The 20,218-nt window shown below is 35.2% G+C and overlaps 2 protein-coding genes across 2 annotated transcripts; one reads left to right on the top strand and one right to left on the bottom strand.

The window, feature by feature from the left end:
- The first annotated feature begins 4,155 nt into the window (after positions 1 to 4,155).
- On the top strand, positions 4,156 to 9,155 carry LOC104246961 (beta-galactosidase 15-like). Its single transcript, XM_009802875.2, has 15 exons — positions 4,156 to 4,314; positions 4,410 to 4,618; positions 4,735 to 4,801; positions 5,026 to 5,262; positions 5,521 to 5,609; positions 5,698 to 5,803; positions 5,911 to 5,998; positions 6,083 to 6,201; positions 6,292 to 6,453; positions 7,180 to 7,373; positions 7,477 to 7,580; positions 7,678 to 7,787; positions 7,952 to 8,179; positions 8,316 to 8,530; positions 8,617 to 9,155. Exons 1-15 carry the CDS (start codon positions 4,156 to 4,158, stop codon positions 9,002 to 9,004), a joined length of 2,475 nt encoding a protein of 824 aa, XP_009801177.2. The 3' UTR covers positions 9,005 to 9,155.
- Positions 9,156 to 11,922: 2,767 nt separating this feature from the next.
- Positions 11,923 to 15,164, bottom strand: LOC104246960 (nicotine N-demethylase CYP82E3-like). The gene is made up of 2 exons (XM_009802874.2): positions 14,155 to 15,164; positions 11,923 to 12,813 (listed from the first exon to the last, which is right to left on the bottom strand). Exons 1-2 carry the CDS (start codon positions 15,079 to 15,081, stop codon positions 12,187 to 12,189), a joined length of 1,554 nt encoding a protein of 517 aa, XP_009801176.1. The 5' UTR covers positions 15,082 to 15,164; the 3' UTR covers positions 11,923 to 12,186.
- Between the last annotated feature and the right edge of the window lie 5,054 nt (positions 15,165 to 20,218).

The following is a 20,218-nucleotide window of genomic DNA, read 5'->3' as shown; positions in this document are numbered from 1 at the left end:
TACTGCATTTAGGGCTAAGTGGCGAATCCCGGCCCACGTCGAACTTATCCCTGCTAGTACCGATGAGTGCAAGTACATTGCCCAGGGTATTGCGTATTTTATGCGTACCCGTTCGTTGTCGGCTATACACTTCCTCTTCCTTCATTGGTGGAAGAGTTTTGTCGTTTTTACGGTGTGTGCCCACTCAGCTCTCTCCGTACATATACAAGCTTTTTCTTATGCTTATCAAGTACGAGGAGCTGGCCAACCGTGGTATTTCTCTCAGCCATCTGCTTCACCTCTTCGCCCCAAGTTTTTATAGGGGCTCGATGATTCAAATGCGCCACCGCGGAACCAAGGGGTTGGTGGTGAAGATGGACGATAAAAATAATCGTCGTTTTTGGGCGAATTTCTTCTACGTGAAGACAGAGCACGTGGTATCGAACCCATGCGAATACCCCATGGAGTGGAACTTTGCTTGTAAGTGTTTTTCTCCCAAATGACTTCGTTGTTTATTTTTGGCGATCTGATCGTTCTCCTTCTCTTTTTGCAGTCGAGAGGGATCCTCATTCTCCAGTCGTTGACATTCACGACTGGGTGAGTCAGATTTTGCCTCAAATGGTGGGGATTCGCGAGTGGTCACAATTTAATAAGAGGCTTGGGTGTAGTCCTGCGGCCGGCGAGTCACTTTACTTTGACTTTTATAGTTTTGACCTTTATATCATCTTTTTTGTCCTTCTATTTCTTATTTATCTTTCTTCGTTGGTAGATCGGAGGGCTTCAAGGAGGGCGAGGGCTCCTACGCCTGCTTTTCGCCAGTCGGGTATTTCGGCCGGCCCGTACTCATTGTGGCTGCAAGTGAGCCTGCTCAGACCGCTGTTACTCCTCAAATCCCAGCCTCGCACGGTCCTAGTTCGCCAGGCTGCTACCCCGCTAGCGGAGATTCTGGCTTCTACAGTGTTTCACTTGGTCGATGAGTCGGATTAGGGCGAGGACGAAGAGGCTGAAAAGGCGAAGGATAGAGGTTGATGGAAGAGTGGTTGAAGAGGAGCCGACGGTGGGGTGATCGGAGCCAACCCTACACCACCACAAAGTAGCGAGAGTGGTCGAAGCAACTTTTACCCGAGATGGTCGGGATCGAATCCTCAGGGAGCTAGAAGTGGGAATTGGATTCCTATCTAAACTAAAAATGCGTAATTGCTCTTAGTTACTCTTCTATTCATCTTTTGGTTTGATATTACTTTTAATATTATGCTAATAACATGCTAAATTAAGCTAAGAGTAAGATACGTGAAAGGTTGTCTAAATGGTTAAGGAGACACTAGGGCAGTGACTTTCTCGTAGGTAGATACTTGATGGGTTCTCGAGTCTAAGGCAAGATTGTCATATTGGGGATTAGATATAACCAATGCACGAAACTTCTCACTCTATACCTCTCAGTAGTTTGAGTAATTTTGCCCTAATTGACTTTCTCAAGACCAATTGGGTATGATAATTTGTGCAAGCAATTGAGGTTCAAGTCGGGTATTACTATCTCTAGGTTTAACCCTTTAATTGGGGCTATCAATCTCCTGAATACGCCCCAATTCCTTGTTGGACTAATGTTCCTAGACTCAAGCTCTCTTTCTCAAGAAGAGCTCAAGTCAAAAAGGCACAAATTAGTGTTTGCAACCACTAATTCAACATGGAAACACAAATTAGTCTAAATATCAAACACCCATAGACATTCAAGCCTTAAAACTAAAGACCCATCAAATACTCACACTAAGGTTGAGACACAACCCTAGCTAATGGGTCTAGATACTCATGATATTAGAAGAAAACAAAGAAATAAATGAAGAAAAAACCATAAGATTTAATTACAAACTAAGATAAAGAAACTTCAGTGTTAAAGTAGCTACAAATTACTCAAAATAGTCAAAAACCACTGTTCACGAGCGCAACTCAAAGTTAGATTACAACTGATGACCTAAAAATGGGAAAAGAAAGTATTTATACTAGGCCGAATTTTTTGGACAAAAATACCCCTACGGGGGTAGTGCGGTCCGCACAAAATCGAGTGCGGCCGCGGTGAGGCTTCTTGGCTTTAGATCTCTGCTCTCTGAACTTGGCCATCGCGGGCCGCATAAAATGCACCGCGGCCGCGGTGGCTTCTTCTGCGGTCCGCACAAAAAGGACCGCGGACCGCATTGGCTATGTCCTCAAAACTCCCAACTCTCTGAACCCCATCATTGCGGACTACACAATCTCGATTGCGGCCGCGGTGAGTCTAGTACGGTCCGCACAAAACGCTTTGCTGCAGCGTTGCTTGAGTTTCCAAAATAAGCACCTCTCTGAATCTCCTCACTGCGGATCACACTAAATGAAATACGGCCGCAATGAACCTGTTGCACTGTGCTTGACTTGTTCTTGGTACTTGTGCATGTTTCACTCCTTCTTGAGCTGGTTTTGACTAATTGTCACCTTTTTACCAAACTCTGCAAACAAGTATAACATATAAGCCTTTGGGACTATTTTGTATACATTTTTAATCAAAACTCAAGTAAGAAGGAGTGTAAAATGAACCATAGTCCCTAGTTATCAAGGGACGAACCTGAGTTGACCACGGGTGAAAACAATTTTGAGCAGCTAAACCCTTTATTCTAGGTTTGATGGAACCTCTTGGAGGATGAATTTTTGTTGCGTTTAATATAAATTTGCCATTGGATTTTCTCTACTTGTTCAACTACGTGTTATTATGGTTGATTGAAGGGCCCTCAATTAACTATGCCTATTTATTGTGTATTACTTGGAAAAAGGTACATATTTAGGTGGTTGTTGAATCACATCACTCCTAACGTATACGAGGGATAAATACGGAGGGTTTAAAGGTGAGATTAGGAATAACAAAACCTTGGTGCGATCTTAGTGAGCAGTAAACTAGTACTAGCTAGCGTAGTTCGGAAAAATACGTCTAATAAATTGTTGTAATTGCTCGGAAGAGAATTACAACACCTAAAGTGGTCACAATCGGTAAAGAGTATCTAGGCGAATTTATAGGAGACATAACAGGAAGGATTCCGATAAGAGGGAAAATCGTAACCCTAGACCTTTCTAATCTTGTCTATAATATTTGCTTTGTTAATAATAAAATTACACCTATTTAATTACCTTGTTTTTAGTTAGTAAAAACTCAACTCATTATTCAATATTTCTGAAAGTTGATTACTTGAATTCTTGCGAAACTAGCAGTTGTCATTAGTAGAATAATTCCTTGTGGGATTCGACTCCGGACTTGTAAAACGGATTATATTTGCAACGATCGCTTAGTACTTTTTATAAGGCATAGTTGGGCGTGATCAGTTGACTATAAAACGAAAGCACACCAACATCGCAGATTTTACTTTTCTTAAATTTCATACCAAATCAAATATAAAAAAATCACTTTATCTAGTGAGTTGGTTTGGTGTTTGATATGGTTTGATTTTTCGAGTTTCCTTGTACACTCCTATCTACAATATTGTTAAGCTTAATTAGAAAAGGCGAAGACAATTGATTTTTCATAATAAGTGAGTCAATTGCTTTGAATAATTTATCTCTTTGTAAGGGTACTTTAAAATTTATGCTTTGGGCTATAATAATATGGATTTAAAATTTATGCTTTGAGCTATAATAATATGGACTCCAAAACAATGAAGGTTTTGCAAATTTGAATTAAGGAAGTTTTCAATTGTTACACGAAGAAATTCTCCCGCCAGAAATTGTTTTGGATTCAAACTACAAATTCTCCCTTCTAGAATAATAATCATATACATACTTATTATGTGCTTATCGTTTAGATAAGCTGATAATTTTACTAACTTTTTCCTTTGCAGTATAGAAATTAAACTCTTTACTTATATACAGTAATGAAACATTATCCGTTTATTCAGGTTTGTATAATAGTTCCCCTTTTTATGGATGATTTTCAGAATTTATTTTTTTAGGTAACCTAATAGTAGAAAAATACTTAGTAATGTATAAAAATTAAACTCTATGGTTAATTAGCTTTATCCTAACAACTTTTGGTATCATTATCAATTCAAATATCTTGCTGACCGAGATTGACTAAGGTTGAACCTGATCCTACGTACCAGATTTCTATATATACCTTCCTTAATACACAATCTGCATTATATCTTTTTTCTCCCTTCAACAATGGTTTCCTTCAAAACTCTTTTATTTTTATTTTTACTTTTAGTTATTAGCACTTGTGATGCTTATCAAGTTTCTCATGACGGAAGAGCCATCACCATTAATGGTGAAAGAAAAGTTCTTTTGTCTGGTTCCATTCATTACCCTAGAAGCACTGCTCAGGTAAACCCTAGTTTCTTACTACTATATATTCTTTACTATACTCTTTTACGATACTCTAAAACATATTGCTTTGTTTCGGTTGACCTTTTTTGTAGATGTGGCCTGATCTGATAAAGAAAGCCAAGGAAGGTGGACTTGATGCAATTGAAACCTATGTATTCTGGAATGCCCACGAGCCACTACGTCGCGAATACAATTTTACTGGAAATTTAGATCTGATAAGGTTTCTGAAAACAATTCAAGATGAAGGACTTTATGCTGTTCTTCGTATTGGACCTTATGTTTGCGCTGAATGGAACTATGGGTATGTAATAATCAAGCTAGATTAATTATTTCAGAATTATATCTAAATAGTTCATTAGTGTATTGGCCTTTTTATTGGTGTTTTCTTGTTTTTATTTATCTCCTTCACTTCTGCAGAGGATTTCCAGTGTGGTTGCACAATATGCCTGGCGTTCAGTTGCGCACAGCCAACAGCGTTTTTATGGTAATACACATAATAAATTTTGCACAGGCAAATCTAGAACCTAAAATCAGTTTTATTAAATTTAATATGTGTACTTAACTTGAACAGAAAACGATGAATTCTTTTGAATGCACAAAAGAACTTTAAATCCGTTTTTGACATTATATAGTAATTTTTAAGCAACAAAGCATTATTTTTCACTGTTATCCTAATACTTATGATTTTGTTTTTCTTTTGTGTATTAGGATGAGATGAAAAACTTTACACAATTGATAGTTAACATGGTGAAAGAAGAGAAGCTATTTGCATCTCAAGGAGGTCCTATAATTCTAGCACAAATTGAGAATGAATATGGTAATGTAGAGACAGCTTATGGAGATGCTGGTAAAGCTTATATTGATTGGTGTTCAAATATGGCCCAATCTCTTAATATTGGAGTTCCATGGATTATGTGCCAACAGAATGACGCTCCTCAACCCATGGTAAATTGTTCTTATTCTTCTTACATATATTAATATAAGAGTTCTAGTTATACGCATCGATAGTGAAAAATAATATTGATCTGTTGTAGTTATCATTTTTATTAGGTTACCAATTAATCTAAATCATTAGAATTTATTTATAATAACTTTATAATGGTTTTGTTAAAAGTTTTATTGTCAGTGCATAAAAGTTAGTATTTCTATGTATAAGTATTACTTTTAAGTGTATTGATGGAATAAAACTATATTTTGTAACAGATAAATACGTGCAATGGTTGGTATTGTGATCAGTTTACTCCTAACAATCCCAATAGCCCAAAGATGTGGACTGAAAACTGGACTGGATGGTAAGTTATAAAAACAAATACTCTATATATTTTTAATTATCTCTAATTAAAAATATTGTTAATTTACATAACTCTTAAATTCATTAAGGTTCAAGAATTGGGGTGGCAGAGATCCTCATAGAACAGCAGAGGACCTTGCATTTGCTGTTGCAAGATTCTTTCAAACTGGTGGCACGTTCCAAAATTACTATATGGTGAGTTATAACGAGATCATACTATTAATTCTCTTTCTATATTTCCTTTAACTTTATTTGCAAATTTTTATATTTGTCCAAAAAATAATTTCGTCCTATTTTTTCAGTATCATGGTGGGACAAACTTTGGCAGAACAGCTGGCGGTCCATATATTACCACAACATATGATTACGATGCACCACTTGATGAATTTGGTAATTATTTACTTTTAACCCTGTTAATTTTAATATTATTTTCGATTTTTCAATTAACTTAATTTAAATTTTTTATTACTTAAGGAAATTTGAACCAGCCAAAATATGGGCATCTGAAAGAACTTCATGATGTATTGCATTCGATGGAGAAAACACTTACCAGTGGCAATATTTCAAACAATGATTTGGGAAATTCCGTTTCTGTAAGTTGATAAAAAATTTATAGTGTATTATCATTATTATCTTTTTTGTTGTTTTAAAAAAAATATTTTATGTTAATGTTCTTTTTTTAGGTTACAATTTATGCTTTGGATGACAAATCAAGCTGCTTCTTGAGCAATGCAAATACAACTACAGATGCCACCATCACTTATGAAGGTGTTAAATACAATGTTCCAGCTTGGTCTGTAAGTATTCTTCCAGATTGCAAGACTGAGGTTTACAACACAGCAAAGGTAATTAAATACTTTTGGTACATTCAACATAACTTAAAACAAAATCAATTTAACCTATATTCACTGTCCGATTAAAGAAAATTATATCGGTGTAATTTAACATGATATAGAAAAGTTACTTGCTTTTTTTGCTTTTTTCAGTTTAGTAATTCCACTTATTGTGGAAGTTACATATAATTAACTTCTTTTTCCAAAGTTGCCCTTAGAGTAAAGAGCATAAGAGCATTTGTTATATTTTCAATAACAAACTAAGGCCCGTTTGGCCATGAGTTTTGCCAAAATAAATTTGGAATTTATTTTCAAAACTCATGTTTGGCCATAAATTTTGCCACATTTTGGCAAAATCCCAAATTCCAAACCCCAAATCCCAAAATCACCCCAATTGCTTATTTTCGGCCAAAATCCCAAAACTTGGGAATTATATATATGTTTTTTCCAAAATAAAGTTGGAAATATGTTTTGAAAACGTATGTCCAAACACATTTTCATCTTCAAATCAGATTTTTCAAAACAAATTCGGAAACGCTAGCTAAGGTTACTATGGTCAATTACATTGTTAATTAATGCTAAAAGGTAGATTCTTTAATATGTGTGAAAACAACCAAAAAAATCACTTAAATGGACCAGAGGGGGTAATAGTTAAATTCATACCAATTATCTTGTAACTACATAAATTTTTGATATCTTGAATATTAATTTAATTTTGTACATGTCACAATATTATAGGTGAATACACAAACTTCCATTATGGTGAAGAAGTCAAATGAGGGAGAGAGCGAGACAGCTTCTCTCCAATGGTCATGGAGGCCTGAAAAACTTGATGAGACTGTGCTACTGGGAAAGGGTCACGTTTCTGCAAATAAATTGCTTGATCAAAAGGTAGCTGATGATGTTAGTGACTATATGTGGTACATGACAAGGTAATTAATTGCTCTTTTTAATTTTCTCTAATTGCTTTGAACTATATCTTCTTTTCCAATTACAATGTTGAATTATTAGTTTTTATTTTATTTGTTAAAACAGTTTTAACCTTGGCAAAGATGATCCAATCTGGAGTGATGATATGACCCTTAGAGTGAACGGCACTGGCCACATCTTACATGTCTATGTCAATGGCCAATATCTAGGTATTAATTAATTCATAATGTATATTTTTATTTGTTTTTTAATTTAGTTGTTAATTTGAATAATTGGTTGCTAAACATTGTACTTTTTTTATTGTAGGGTCGAAATGGGCAACATATGGAATCTTCAATTATGTCTTTGAAAACAAGATTAAATTGAATCCTGGAAAGAATCAGATTACATTGCTTAGTGCTACTGTTGGCCTTCAGGTAACTTTATTTTGTACACTTTGTATATTTCCTTACACTATATCATGTGAAGACTATCTACAACAACAGATAATTGTGTATTTCTTTCTAATTATTTAGTAACTTAAAAAAAACTCTTTAGTTTATGTTGACAACTGAATTATATAATTTTTGGAATTTAACAGAACTATGGACCTCGTTTTGATTTGATTCAAACTGGAGTCCCTGGTCCAGTGGAAATAGTTGGAAGAAATGGTGATGAACGTGTAGTTAAAGATTTGTCTGCACACAAATGGTCGTACAAGGTTGATCTGCATGGACTTGAAAATAAATTATATGCTGGAAATCCACGCTTTGTATCTCAATGGCAATCCCATGATGTTCCTATTAATAGGATGATGACATGGTACAAGGTAACATACATATCTCATCATTTATTAGCACCTTACCAATTATTGTTTTATTAAACAAATTTACTTGTAATTATATTATAACTGACTTAATTATTTGTCAATGTATAGAATTTAAACTCATTTTGTTTTGTGTCAGGCTACTTTTACAGCTCCATTAGGTAATGATCCAGTGGTTGTGGACTTACAAGGTTTGGGCAAGGGGCTAGCCTGGGTAAATGGTCAAAGCATAGGTCGTTATTGGCCAAGTTATTTGGCAGAAGAAGATGGCTGTTCTACTGACCCTTGTGACTACCGTGGTCCATATAGTGATAAAAAATGCAATTCCAACTGTGGTCAGCCTACTCAAAGATGGTTAGTTTCACATCATAACTTTTTTTTTTTAATACTATCAATGTATTTTAACATGTTACTAATCTCAATAATTAATTGCTATGTAGGTACCATGTTCCACGTTCGTTCCTGTCCAACGATGGTGACAACGAGATAGTCTTGCTTGAAGAATTCGGAGGCAACCCATCACTTGTAAATTTCCAAACAGTTAGAGTCGGAAGTGCTTGTGGAAATGCATATGAAGATAAGTTGATGAACATATCATGCCATGATCGACCAATTTCTGCTATAAAATTTGCAAATTTTGGTGATACACAAGGGACATGTGGTTCTTTTGAGAAGGGAAGCTGTGAAAGCAACAGTGATGTACTTTCTATAATCCAAAGGGAGTGTGTTGGCAAGGAAAATTGTTCTGTGGCTGCATCTCAAAGTATTCTTGGATCGACTAATTGTGACAATATTGCCAAGAGGCTCGTGGTCGAGGCCATTTGCTAGTTTTTGCAAGTCTTAATCTTTTTCCTTTTTCCCTTAAGAACATAATAAATTTAGTTGTTAATTCTAAGATTTTGATCTGGTATTTTTCTCCTTAGAATGTGATTTAGTAATTAATCTGATGTATTCTATGAGTAGAGAATTAATAGATTTCGCCGAGATTTTCAACTTGTTGGAATTTCATTCAAGATGGCAATTGTGATTGACGATAGTTTAAAAGCTTCAGTTTAATTGGACTTGTCTCTATTTGGATCAACAATCTCAAATTCTTCACGATGAATATTCCATGGTTAAATTTCATAATATCTCACATCCGCTCAATACTATAGTATTCAGTTTTAATATTATTTTTTCTCTCTCTCTTCTACCTGATGTTAGAGCGTTCAAACCAGTGTTATAGGCTTATAGCGTTTGATGTGTTCATTTTCGCATAACACGACTTTAGTACACTGTTCTTAACATGGTATAGTCCAATAAGAACCCATTTCGCAAACTTCAATTTTAGTTCAAAATTCATTATCAAAATTTTTGTATATTAAGAGTTATGCTGTTTTGAAATTATGTCTTGTCTCATTCATACATGTTTCTTTCCTTTTACTTTATTTCAACTTGTCTTGCGTCCAATCGCTCATTGAACGCTTAAAGCCATAACAATATTTCCAATTCCAAAACGACACCTATGACATAATTTAATTATGGGCACCTTCTTCGATACCTTTCAAATCATCTATTGTTTGAGGGAAAGAAATAAATTAGAGAGATGCATTAGCAAATGAAGGAAGAGATAACAACTGTACTTATGGGTGTACAAAGAAAACCGACAAATTGTACTAATCCGATAATTTGAGTCAAATCGAGAGAAAAAAACCCGACTATAAGTTGGTTTGATTTAGTTTGGTGTTGGAAAAAAACCCGACCATAATTGATTTGGTTTAGTTTTAACTAAAGAAAGACATACCGAAACCAAACCAACCTGACATTACATATATAGAAATTTTAGATATATTTAATATATAAATATACTTATTGTGATGTAATTTATAAATATTTCATAATTTTATTTTTTGAGGTATTATTTCAAGGTTGGAGTTAGAACTTTTGAATGTTCCAATAAGTTTTATAGCCATTAACATTAGTAAATTAAATAGTGCTAACAAAAGCCCAAACCAAAATCAAATCAATACTAATGCTAACAAAAGACATTTAATTCAATACTACGAACGGGAATGTATTGAATATCTATTTTTTGTTTTGTAATAATTTAGATAAAATGCATAACCAATTTTTATTTTTTCTTTAGTGTTTAGTCATGTATTTAATACTCCCTTATTAGTCTACTTATTTTAGGATGACTTAGTACTCTTAGATTATGTTTATTTTTATTATTGCTTTTTAATTAGCAATATTTATATTACATAATTTTATTGTTGAATATTTTACGATAATGCCATGACATATCTCATATTTTGTATTATTTTCTTGGAAAATACTTTATATAGTTGTATCTTACTAGGACTAAAGAAATATTTTGAGCATAATTTATATGTTTTGTTCTACGAAGATTTTACCGGTAAAAAAATCTGAATAACCCGAAAACTCGAGAAAAAACGAAAGTGAAAAACCCGAATTTTATTTGTTTGGTTTGATCTTTAGATTTAATAATCCGACACAATTAGTTTAATTTGGTAATCATAAATCCGAACCAACCCGATCTATGTACCCCTAGCTGTACTAATGGTTTTATAATGCTCAAGATGTTGCAAGATTGCTTGTTTTAGCCAATTTAGTGATAAAACTTAGGACCGCTTAAAGGGTAACAACACTTGTCGAGTGTTGGTCGCGGTCTACCAATTTTTTGTCGTGACAAATACTTATCGCATCCTATACATAAGTAAAACACTTGTCGAGTGTACCTCGCGGTCCTCCATTCGATCGTCACAAATACTTATTGTACCTTATGTTAGGATCGAGAAAAGCAGGTATCTTGCGGAAGCTAATAAAACAAAACTTGAACGACGATAAATTAGATAACAAAAGAAAAATATACCAAAAGAGACATGAATATTTAACTTTGTTTGGTCAATTGACCTACGTCCACAGGCCGAGATGAGCAATCTACTATATAGAAGAGAGTACAAAATACAGAGAGAACAATCTCGCGAAGAGGTAAACACAAATTTCACACTAACACTTGTCCCAAAAAGTTCTTCCCCTAAACAAGACTCTCAAACCCCTTAGGCACTACATGAAGAAAGGATCCTCAGTTTATAGAAGTTCAAAACTTTTTCATACAAGAAAAGGGACTAGCCAAATATAAACGATTTATAATTTCTTCTACAAGAAGGAAAACCCAATTATGGTAAATGTATTGGTCAAAATCTGACCGCTGTGGTCGATCCAATTGAGACCACGTCCAAACAGTGGGACAAGGAAAGACGATATCATTTACTCTAAACCACGCATTCACCGAACAACGAAAATGGATGCGATGTGAGGGGACTATGGCCCAAATACATGCCAAGGATTCCATGACTATATATAGGGATGAGACCTTCCTGGAAGGGGGGGGGGGGCTTTTTTCTCTCCTTCTCCTCTGTAATCTCCTTAGTAAAGAGGAAGAAAAACAATCTTCCAATATATATCTACAACAGTCATCTTCACCGATTGGTGAAAGAAGAAATGAAAGGCTTCGATAATTTACCGCTTCTACTTCATTTTATATATCATTTTCTGGTTTGGTTATAGATTTGGAATTTACTATGTTTGACTAAGATTTAGTTTTTCAACTTTCTTAATTAATTTAATCAAAAAAGTTTCAATATCTTTTGGTCAAACAGTAAATATATTGTTCTTTCTTTCGAGAGATAAAAAAATCAAATATGATAAAAAATCAAGACAAACACCTGACACATTATGCATAAGCAGAAGTATAATATTTATCCCGGGCAACAATTGTTATTCAGAAAACAAAAAGGTTAGTTGGTATGTACGTGGTATGGAAAGACTAGAACTCAATAATAAGACAAGAAACTAAATAAGACTGGCACTTATATGAAGTTTATATATTCACAACTTCATTTTATGCACAACCACTACAAGTGATCATATACGGCCCCATAAAATTTACACGAGAAACATATTAAAGTATAACTAATTACTCAAGCCACGAGTGATGATTTGCACTTTCAGAATACATAAAGCTTAGAAGGTAAACGAGGGCTAATTAGAACTTCCACTTGATTTACCTTAGGCAAAGTAACGCCTACGCCTTCTGTCATGTCTATTGGCGTGTTTGATGGCGTACTAAAATCAAAACCTTGAAGCAAGCGACCAAAAGTCAGATGTGTCACTAAAGTCGCAAAATTTATCCCTGGACACGACCGTCTCCCAGAACCAAACGGAATAAATTCAAAATTCTGACCGCGAGCATCCACATTTGCTTTGCTCGTCAAGAATCTCTCAGGCATAAACCTTTCGGGCTCTGACCAAATTTCAGGATCGCGATGTACTTTCCATGCATTGATATGTAGACGAGTACCTTTTGGAATGTGGTAACCAGCCACTTTACAATCTTGCACTGCTTCGTGTGGTAAAAGAAAAGGAACAGGTGGATACAAGCGCAATGTTTCTTTAACGATAGCCTGAAGGTACACTAAATTTTTTATGTCAGTATCTTCAACCCACCTCTCTTTACCCACTTTCATGTCTATCTCTTCTTGGGCTTGTTTCATGACATGTGGATTGTTCAGTAATAAGGACATTACCCATATCAAATGAACAGCTGTTGTGTCATTGCCATCTAAGATCAAACTCTGCATACATTATTTAATTTTGTTACAGATCAAATACAGATGTAATTACACTGAATTCCAAGATGACGGTGGAAAATATGGTAATGCGTCATCAGTTTATGCATTTACAATACACAAACATTGTAACCATAATACAAATCTTAGTTATTTCGATAGGTAGTCTTTGGGAATATTTTCCTAAATGTGTATCAAATAGGTACTCCTTCACACTTTATAGTATAAACAAAAATTTGTATTTTAATCTGTTCTAAAAAAAATGTCCTCTTTCTAAATTTGAAAACAATTTAACTTGAACATTTATTTTACCCTTAATAACAATCTTTATAACCACACGTCATAAGATATCGAACAAAGCCAAAGTTGTCCCTATATAATCCACCTAGGGGCACTTTCATCCCTCGTTAATAGTTGGGCCTTTTTGTTTTTGACTCTACCATTACACAAGCTAAGTGTCATGTATTTGCCCTTATTTTCAAATCCAGCTGACGAAATCTGAAAAAGAATGAAAAATCCAAAAATTGTTACGGAAAAGGGCAAAAGTGTTCTCTTCGTATAGTTGAGGGGCAATTTCAGACCCTGTGAAGTTTTCTTCATAATAATTCTAACTCACATTTTCGCTCATTCTTCACCTAGTACACAAAGCACTCATTCATAAAGATGTCACTATGGATACACGGGGACCTAGGCACTTATTCACTCAGAAAACAATACACACAATTAAACTATCTTCTTCTACCTCTTTAATTTTCAGTCCTACACCCACATAACCCACTAGAATTGATAGCACTCAATTCTCACAGGGATTAGAACACCACCATCGACCGATTGCTCTCCTCCATTAACACACACAGCACATTTACGGAGCACACAAAGGCAAAGCAATCTTCGTCACATGCACAACTTTACTTTTTCTCAGAATACACAAATACACGACACCACCATTCTTCTTCATTTTTACTATCTATGTATCTCTCTATTAAAATCTCCACTGATTTCATTAACATAACCATCATGTGAACCGTTCAATCTTTACACCATCATGTTTTCTGAATTTGAAAATAATATAATGGCAGATCTGTGCGGGACTTTTGGAGGGGAAAAACATGTCCAACTATTAACGGAGAGTGAAAGTGACTCTAGGTGGATACTAAAGAGGCAATTTTGGACCTTTTCCATATAAGATATTTAAAACTACAAATTTTAAAGTTATAGCAAAACAAATGCTATGACATGTTTAAAGTTACTAGTTTTAAAATTCTTCCTTCTCAAACGTGAAATAGGTTCGTATAAATTGAAATAGAGAAACTACGAAACTAAACAGCAATGGTGACATAAACTTACCAAGACTGTTGACTTGATCACGGTGGCCTGAGAAAAACCATAGGCTTTGAATTCATTAAGTTGTGTCACCTTAAGCATAGCATCCATGGCATCTTGATCCTCATTGTTTACGTCCTTCTTCATCATATGGTCATCCAACCATCCTTGAAGAATATAATCTAAGTCTTTGTAAATTTTCTTCATCAATTTTATATGACCTTGGAAATCAAAGTATTTGAACAATGGGAAAGGAATTGCGTCATATAGAACAATTTGCCCTACAACATACATGATGCCCTTAAATGCCTTTCTGAAACGTTGTGCCTCTTCATCCTCTTCTATGTTGCTATATCTCTTGCCACAAATGGTCTTCACAATTATGTTTAAAGTCAATTGTTCAAACCATTTACTTATATTCACCTTTTGTATGTTGTTTTTAACTAGCGCCAAAGAATATAATTCTTTGATGCTAGTTTCCATTTCAGAAACACGTATGTGTTTCATTTTCTCGAGTTTAGTGCTCGAGAGTACTTGTTGTAGGGCTAATTTGCGCACTTGGTTATAGTAAGGACCAAAATTAGCATAAGTAAACCTCGCATACTTGTACCCGATGCTTTCACCAGCCATAGAAGTCGGTCGGGCAGCGAGATCCTTATCATGCGTTGTGAGACAATCCTTAGCTGCTTCCCAATTGTTGACAATCAAATAGGGATACATCCCTATTCTCAGTGTGAAGACAGGTCCATATTTATCGGCCAAAGCGCCCAATATTCGGGGAAATGGGATATTCTTATCAGTACCACTCAGTTGACGAAGATGGCCTATAATAGGCCATGCCCCAGGGATTTCAGGGGCTAATTTTCTTGATGCAAGTGTTCTTCTCCATAAGATAATAGACAAGAATACAAAGGCTAAAAGCCCTATAAGAGCTTGAAAATGATAATCCATTATTTCTAAGGAAAAGGAGACTAGAACTAACTAGGAAAACTATATTGCAAAATGTTAGAGGCTTTCTCTGTTAGTGCAGAACAAAGTCCAAGGTACTTATGGGAGATTGATTAGATTTTTACTTTATGAAGTATCCACTTGTTTAGTGTTGAAACATGTATTCTCTCCGTTTAGTTTGACTCGATATGAAATTAATTAATTTTTTTTAAATTTATGATCTTAAAAGCTTAAGGGATAAAAACTTCTTGGGATCAAGATATTTATGTGGTTAAAAAATCTGTTCATTAAAAGTAAAATAAAAAGTTTAAAATTAAATTATTTTTAATTATAAAAATATGTTATTTTTTTTAAAAACAAACTAATAAAGAAAATGTATCTCTTTTACGCTGCAAGTAAATTATTGAAGCAAAATAAGTTGTAGAACAAAAGGGATATGTTTGCAGCATATGATCACGTGAATACATGGTAAGGGGGAATCTCTTTATCATTATTTTTGCATTTTGTCGTCCACATATTTACTTCTCCCTTTATTTTTATAGTCCTGCCAAGTGCCAACAACCAAATATATATCTTGCATACGACAAGAAGCTAGCTAGCTTAATTAGACATTCAGATGTAGTGACGAAAATAAATTGAAAATGATGGGGTAATTAGAATAATGAGGAGAAAATATTAATTAAATGCACCAGTAACCTTCTTGTCCCGAAAAGTTAAACCCAGAAGCCACTGAAATTTGATATTTAATCTTGCCCCTTAACTCTTCAGGAATCTTTTGAGCAAATTTTATGAAATATGCACAAGGTTTTGGCCCTCCAATTACCATTCTCCTATGGCAGAGTGTACAAATAAATATGTGGGTTAATACCAATATAGTGATACAATGAGAATAATAATACAAAGATTGTTATGTGGTAAATAGGATTGTCTTATAAGGGTTTTTGTAGTCCGAAATTAATAATACTAAAATCCGTATAACTTATGCAAAATTAACATCGAAAGCCAAACACTAGATGTAGTACTAATTATGTGGAGAAAATATTGATTCATGTAAAATTTTATACCAAAACCAAACAATATAGTACTAATCCAAGAGTTCTACGATTTCTACTTATGTTATAAAAGCATCCACAATTTGTTGTCTTTGTGCAATTTAATTCTTACGCATCAGAATAATATTTTTCCTTCGGCAAGGGGAGCAAGTAATCTATGAATAAATGCTATTCCATACGTTTTAATTATATGAATCTATTTTTTTTATAATTCGTACAAAAAAGTGATCCATTATTTATATTTGAAAACAATTTATATTTATGCAATAACATATTTATAGTTGCACAATATATATATAACACATTTTACCCAAGCTCAAAAATCTTTCTTTTTTTAAAATCCGTGCCAAAAAATATCAATAATATGATCAGCCAATGTCCGATAGGAATCAGTCGAATGCGTCACATACTGCACCACTTCAATGGGTCATGCCACGTCAATATGGTGGGTTGAGGTCTTATACAATGAATGGGATGAGTCAATCATTACACAATCAATCACTCAATTTGGACTCAATTATCCTTCATTACTCGGTCTTTTACTTGTACTAGCATCAATGTTTTTAAAAGGCCTTTTTAGGCTTCCGGAGCGCTATCAAAACGCCTCGAGGTTCATGCGTGTGGCTTAGTTCTGTGAGGCTTACGCTCCCAAGCGTCTGACTGTGTGCTCTAAATACGCCTAACACATAACGCTCGATACTCGTCCAATAATTCCTTAAAATTTTTTAACATATAAACGATTAAAGTTCTTTTATCTATAGGAATATATAAATTGTGAATAACTCAAATGACAAACCATAGTGTAACGATCTAAGCGGTCGTTTTGCTTTTTAGAACCTCGTTCCACTAAATAAGACTCCCTGTATATGCTTTTACTGTTTTATGACTTGCGGGATGGTTAATTCGGAAATTGGAAGAGTTCGGGTTGAAATGAGAACATTTGGTTCCTTAAGGTTGGCTAAAAAAGCTAAGTTTGACTTCGGTTAACATTTAGAGTAAACGACATCAGAATCAGGATTTGACGGTTCTAATAGGTTCGTATGATGATTTAGGACTTGGCTATATGCTCGGATCGGGTTTTGGATGACCTGGGAGTGTTTTAACGCAAAATAGTGAAAGTTGGTTTCTCGAAGGTTTTTGAAGTTTTTTAAATTTGGTTTGGAGTAGATTTTGGTGATATTGAGGTCCCAATGGAATTCCGATACTGGGAATAGTTTCGTAATATCATTTAAACTGCACGCAAAATTTAGTTTCATTCCGAGTAGTCTAAGCATGATTCGATGTGTTCGGAGCGATTTAGAAACTTGAAGTTCATAGTTTGGTTTTGGGGTGTGATTCTTGGTTTCATTGTTGTTTTGCGCGTTTCGAGAGTTCGAACAGGTCCGTATCATGATAGCAGACTTGTTGGTGTAGTCGGATGGGGTCCTGAGGGGCTCGGGTGTGTTTCTGACCGCTCGGAGCTAAATGTGAGAAACCAGATTTTCCAGTTCGAGTTTCCTTCTTCGCGAACACGGGAGAGCTATCGCGTTCACGAAGAAGGATTTGGGGCAGCGGGCAAATTGCCTTTCGAGTTCGCGGTCAAGCTCACACGTTCGCGGTCAGGCTCACGTGTTTGCGAAGCCTTCTGAGCCTAGGCCTTCGCGTTCACGAAACCCATAGCGTTCGCGTAGAAGGGAGAGATATGGGGAGGGGTCAAGGTTAGTGCCATTCGCGTTCGCAAAGGTTCCCTCACGTTCGCGTAGGGCAGGGCTGGTAAGCCTCCGTGTTCGTGAGGCCTTTGTCGAGTTCGCTTAGGCCAAATCTTCATGGGCCTGTGCCGTTGCCTTCACGAACGTAAGGACTATTCCGCATTCGCGACGAAGGAGGCAATTGGGTAGAGAGTTTTAAAATCGGGACATAGCCATTTTTGGGTTCATTTATTGCACACTTGGGCGATTTTAGAGCTTCAAAAAGTGTGATTTCAATCTAGCTATTGAGGGTAAGTAATTTCTAGCTAATGTGAGTTTAATACATAAGATTATAGGTATATTTTAACATGTAAATTTGTGAAATTTATGGGTTAGATGGAAAACCTAGATTTTTGATAAAAATGAGATTTAACCACGAAATTAGTAATGGAATTTAGTGAAAATCATATATTTGAGTTCATGATATTATGGGTGTCACACCTCCTTTTTGCGCGCCCGCCCCGAAGGGTAAATGCGCGAGGGAGTTTTTCCAATTTAAGTGACAATATTCGAAATGGGATTATTTATTTATTTCAGAGTCGCCACTTGGGAAAGGTTTGGCTTTTGGTGTCCCAAGTCACCGGTTTATCTTGAATCCCAAATCGAGGAAAATATTCGACTTTCCAAATGAAGTCTGCGAACCAGAAATTCTAAGTAAGGAATTCTGTTGACCCGAGGGAAGGTGTTAGGCACCCTCGAATCCCGTGGTTCTAGCACGGTCGCTTAAATTGTTATAATGGCTAAATATCTGATTTGAATACATGTTGTGACTTATGTGCTTTTATTAAGTTTAAACCGCTTTTATTATTATTATTTTTTAATAGAATTGCAACATCGCGAAAATACATCTCGAACCACGTCGCAATCAATGCACCCATGATTATCGACACATTCCGACTTCGTTGAGATTTGGATTTGGGTCGCATCAATGCGCACCCGAGTTTAAGAATGTAATTTTTATTAAAATCGTGCCTACAGAGTCTAACACATTATTATCTTTGGGGAAGGCAGTGAAATTCATTAAACGGCTCATCCCAAGAAATCTAAATATTTATTACAACCAATTTGTTGAGGGCCCCGCAATTTCATCTATACTTGGCGAGGCTCGTCTCATTTTGAAAGGATAAACCTACAGCGACTACATTTTTCTATTATGTTTGTCTCTAAAAATAGAAGAAAGAAAATACATGCTAATTAAATTACATGCTTAGCCAACTCCGGGTTCTTATTAATTATCGGATTAATTATCTGCGAGGTGGGGAATTTTTGTACCTTATTGAACATGCTTTTAATTTGATAACAAAAATTGCATGCAAGGTAAATAGCATGCTAAACTCACGCTAAACATCCTTCGAGTTTGAATTAAAGCTAACTTATTTAACTAGATTAATAGAATTAAACTACTAGAAGCTGCTACTAATGGGATTCGAACGTGGTCCTATAAACTGCCTAACGGGATCCGATAAAGTTAAAACTCAAAAGATTAAAACTACATTGTATTTAGCAAGGTTAAAGCATTCTACCCTATACATACAACATATAGCTGAAAGGAAATCTAGTTATCACTATGCCAACTACTCGTGCATTCCACAAATTGCATGATTATATCATTCGTAAAACCAAACAACTGTAAATCACAATACTTAAACAGACTAAGCTTCAGTTAAGTACAAAAACTACCTATTGTATTATGCTATTGAGTTACAACCTAGCAAGTTACACAAATCTAACAACATCTACAAAACCTGTAATTACTGCAGCAAAGGATTAAACTTCTTCACATCTTTCATTTTATGCTTTCACTGTTACAACAATGTGAAATTCTAGTGTGTACCTGGATGTTGAAATGTAAAGAAGAAGAAGAAGGTAGAGAAGTCAGCAGCAGTAACAAAGGATAGCAGCAACAACAACAAATACAGCAGCAGTAGCACCCCCAGGCAGAATAAACCAGCAGTAACTCAATGAAACAGTACCCAATGTCCAAGTAAAAGACTCAACAAGGCTCAGTTGAGACCCAGGAAACTCCAATGTTAATTAACAGGTAATAGGTGAATCCGACACAATAATGGAACACAGTTTCTGATTTTCAGACACTCAAAGGAAAGAAACCCAAGTTTCGAATAGAACAAAGCAGTTGATGCTGATTTCAAACAGAAAAAGTGAATAAAAGTAGAATTTTCAGCTTCTTCTTTGTTCTCAAATCTCTTTTGGTCCCAAACCCCTTTTCCTTTCCAGTTTTTCTCTCTTCTACCTTTCTGATTTCAGAACTCTCCCCCTTCTGAACTCTTAATGTCCTCCTCTTTATAGAAGGAAGAACCTGCCTTTAAAGACAGGCTGTCCAGGACTTAAAATAAGCCTTAA

The sequence above is a fragment of the Nicotiana sylvestris genome, chromosome 8, assembly GCF_000393655.2.
Source record: "Nicotiana sylvestris chromosome 8, ASM39365v2, whole genome shotgun sequence".
In the NCBI taxonomy this organism is placed as follows: Eukaryota; Viridiplantae; Streptophyta; class Magnoliopsida; order Solanales; family Solanaceae; genus Nicotiana; species Nicotiana sylvestris.
Note: the sequence above shows the minus strand (reverse complement) of the source record. Positions and strands in the feature narration are given on the sequence as shown.

Coding starts and splice junctions, on each gene's coding strand:
- LOC104246961 (XM_009802875.2), top strand. CDS start 4,156: ATGGTTTCCTTCAAAACTCTTTTATTTTTATTTTTACTTTTAGTTATT. Junction 5,263..5,520: donor ATGACGCTCCTCAACCCATG/GTAAATTGTTCT, acceptor ATTTTGTAACAG/ATAAATACGTGCAATGGTTG. Junction 7,374..7,476: donor TATATGTGGTACATGACAAG/GTAATTAATTGC, acceptor TTGTTAAAACAG/TTTTAACCTTGGCAAAGATG.
- LOC104246960 (XM_009802874.2), bottom strand. CDS start 15,081: ATGGATTATCATTTTCAAGCTCTTATAGGGCTTTTAGCCTTTGTATTC. Junction 12,814..14,154: donor TGATCAAGTCAACAGTCTTG/GTAAGTTTATGT, acceptor TAATGTATGCAG/AGTTTGATCTTAGATGGCAA.